The sequence below is a fragment of the Merops nubicus genome, unplaced genomic scaffold, assembly GCF_000691845.1.
Source record: "Merops nubicus isolate BGI_N331 unplaced genomic scaffold, ASM69184v1 scaffold47396, whole genome shotgun sequence".
NCBI lineage: Eukaryota > Metazoa > Chordata > Aves > Coraciiformes > Meropidae > Merops > Merops nubicus.
Genome location: NW_008616493.1, coordinates 12308 through 14001, shown reverse-complemented (window position 1 = coordinate 14001; position 1694 = coordinate 12308). Strand labels below are relative to the sequence as shown.

Genomic DNA, 1694 nt, shown 5'->3' with positions numbered 1-1694 from the left:
CTCTTTTCTTTCCTAGTTCACTACTCTGTCAGTAAAATTCTCTTATTTTTTTGAATTAGTTTGCAGCAGGAGACAAGGATATTTTAGATTGACTCAATCATTCAAGGACTAGAGCTGTGTAATTCTTTCTGTATCAGCTCTGTGATGTAGAATATGAATGTTTTACCTGAGGGGAATGGAAAGGTCTTCAAGGATTTATTTAATTTATGCAACAAACATGTAAGTTATATTTCTTTGTGCTTTAACTTTTAATTCCATTATACTTACACTTACTTTCAACAGCAATTACAATATGCCCCAGAGGTGAAGAGCAAGACTGTTCGGTTCATGAATTTAAGAAGTGCAGGAACCCTGAATGACACAAGGTAAATTTTGTTGCGAGTTTTTAATACAAAAATATCGTCTCTGCATTTTAAAACAATTTCTAGACATGGTTTATCTGTCTTACCTGTTTCATAGTAAGACTACCAAACTAATAGAAAGTTGATATGGTGGTGTACCAGAGAACTACAGTTTTATCAAAAAGCATTTTGTGTGCTTACACTTGGGAAATCACTTAGGAAGTAGTTCATGTACCTAAACATAGGTGTCTAGCACCATTTCATGTATTTCAGGGTACATGAAATTTCTGCTTGCATGCAGAGATGTGGTGTGACACAATGCCTGTCAGAGACTTCTCTGCTCCTGATGCAGCAGCTGGAGGCTCAGTGGAGGATTGTGCAGTTGCCTGAAATTACTCTTACCGTGGAGTACCTGAACTGCACCCTCAGCCAGTGTAGGAATCCTGTGTAATCCTAAGGCTTTCCATTCTCCATGCCCGTTGGTGTTTCTGGGGTGTCCCCCACAGAAGTGGCATGGAGCATATTTCAGTAACTAGATCTAATAAGAAACTTTTTTTAAAAGTTGTGTTCTACATCATCAACTGAAAGATGCTGAGTCACTGTGGGTCACAGTAGCTGTTGCATTGCCATACCCACTAACGAAAACTAAAATTATTTCACTGCACTGTCTGATAGACGTACCCACCTTTGTGCTCACTTAAAAATTGACGCTGATGTGAGTGGAAAAACTCACATGATTTAATTACATTTGGCCAATTAAACTTATCCATACATTGTTCCCACTAACTTTTTCTACATACTTAAAGAGAGTAGCAGAAGCAGTCTCACCAGTGCTCCAAGCCTTATGTAATGGCTACAAGGGTGCTTTGAGACTCTCTGAAAAAGGTGGTATTAGCTCATAATCACTTCAAACAACGCTTAATTACCGGGTAGTGTTGGTAACTCCAGTTGGAGAGCCAAATGCTGCACACAGACATGGCATGTGATGCTGATGTTTCAAAACTGCTTATAGCTACAGTGAGTTTCTTAGAGTCAAGTGACATATGTTTCTTAAGCCAGAGGTGCTTGCCTCTATTTATACAGCTCAAAACTAAGTAATTTGTTACAAAGTCCTTTCATGAAAATGCCTTGTTTTGAAATGTAATTGTGACTTCTTGATACACAGGGGTCAGTGTACCTAAGGAAGGAAGTAGATGTTCTCCAACTAAGGGATCTCTGCTACCAAGGTTTCAAAATTCTGCCTCCATTTGTAAGGTGGATTGTCACCCACGTTACCTTAAGAAAAATTACTACTTGTTTTATATGATCGTTTCATGGTTAGTGTTTCTTCCCAGTTAATGATCTTGCTATGCT

General features: G+C 38.5%; 1 protein-coding gene across 1 annotated transcript in view; it reads left to right on the top strand.

Annotated features, from left to right (window-relative positions):
• Positions 1–276: 276 nt before the first annotated feature.
• Positions 277–1694, top strand: part of FXN (frataxin) — a gene marked incomplete at its 5' end in the record, with an annotated part of 8307 nt that continues 6889 nt past the window's right edge. Inside the window, one exon of the mRNA XM_008942835.1 lies at positions 277–365. Within this exon, the coding sequence (XP_008941083.1) occupies positions 277–365 (89 nt within the window). The remainder of the gene's footprint in view (positions 366–1694) is intronic.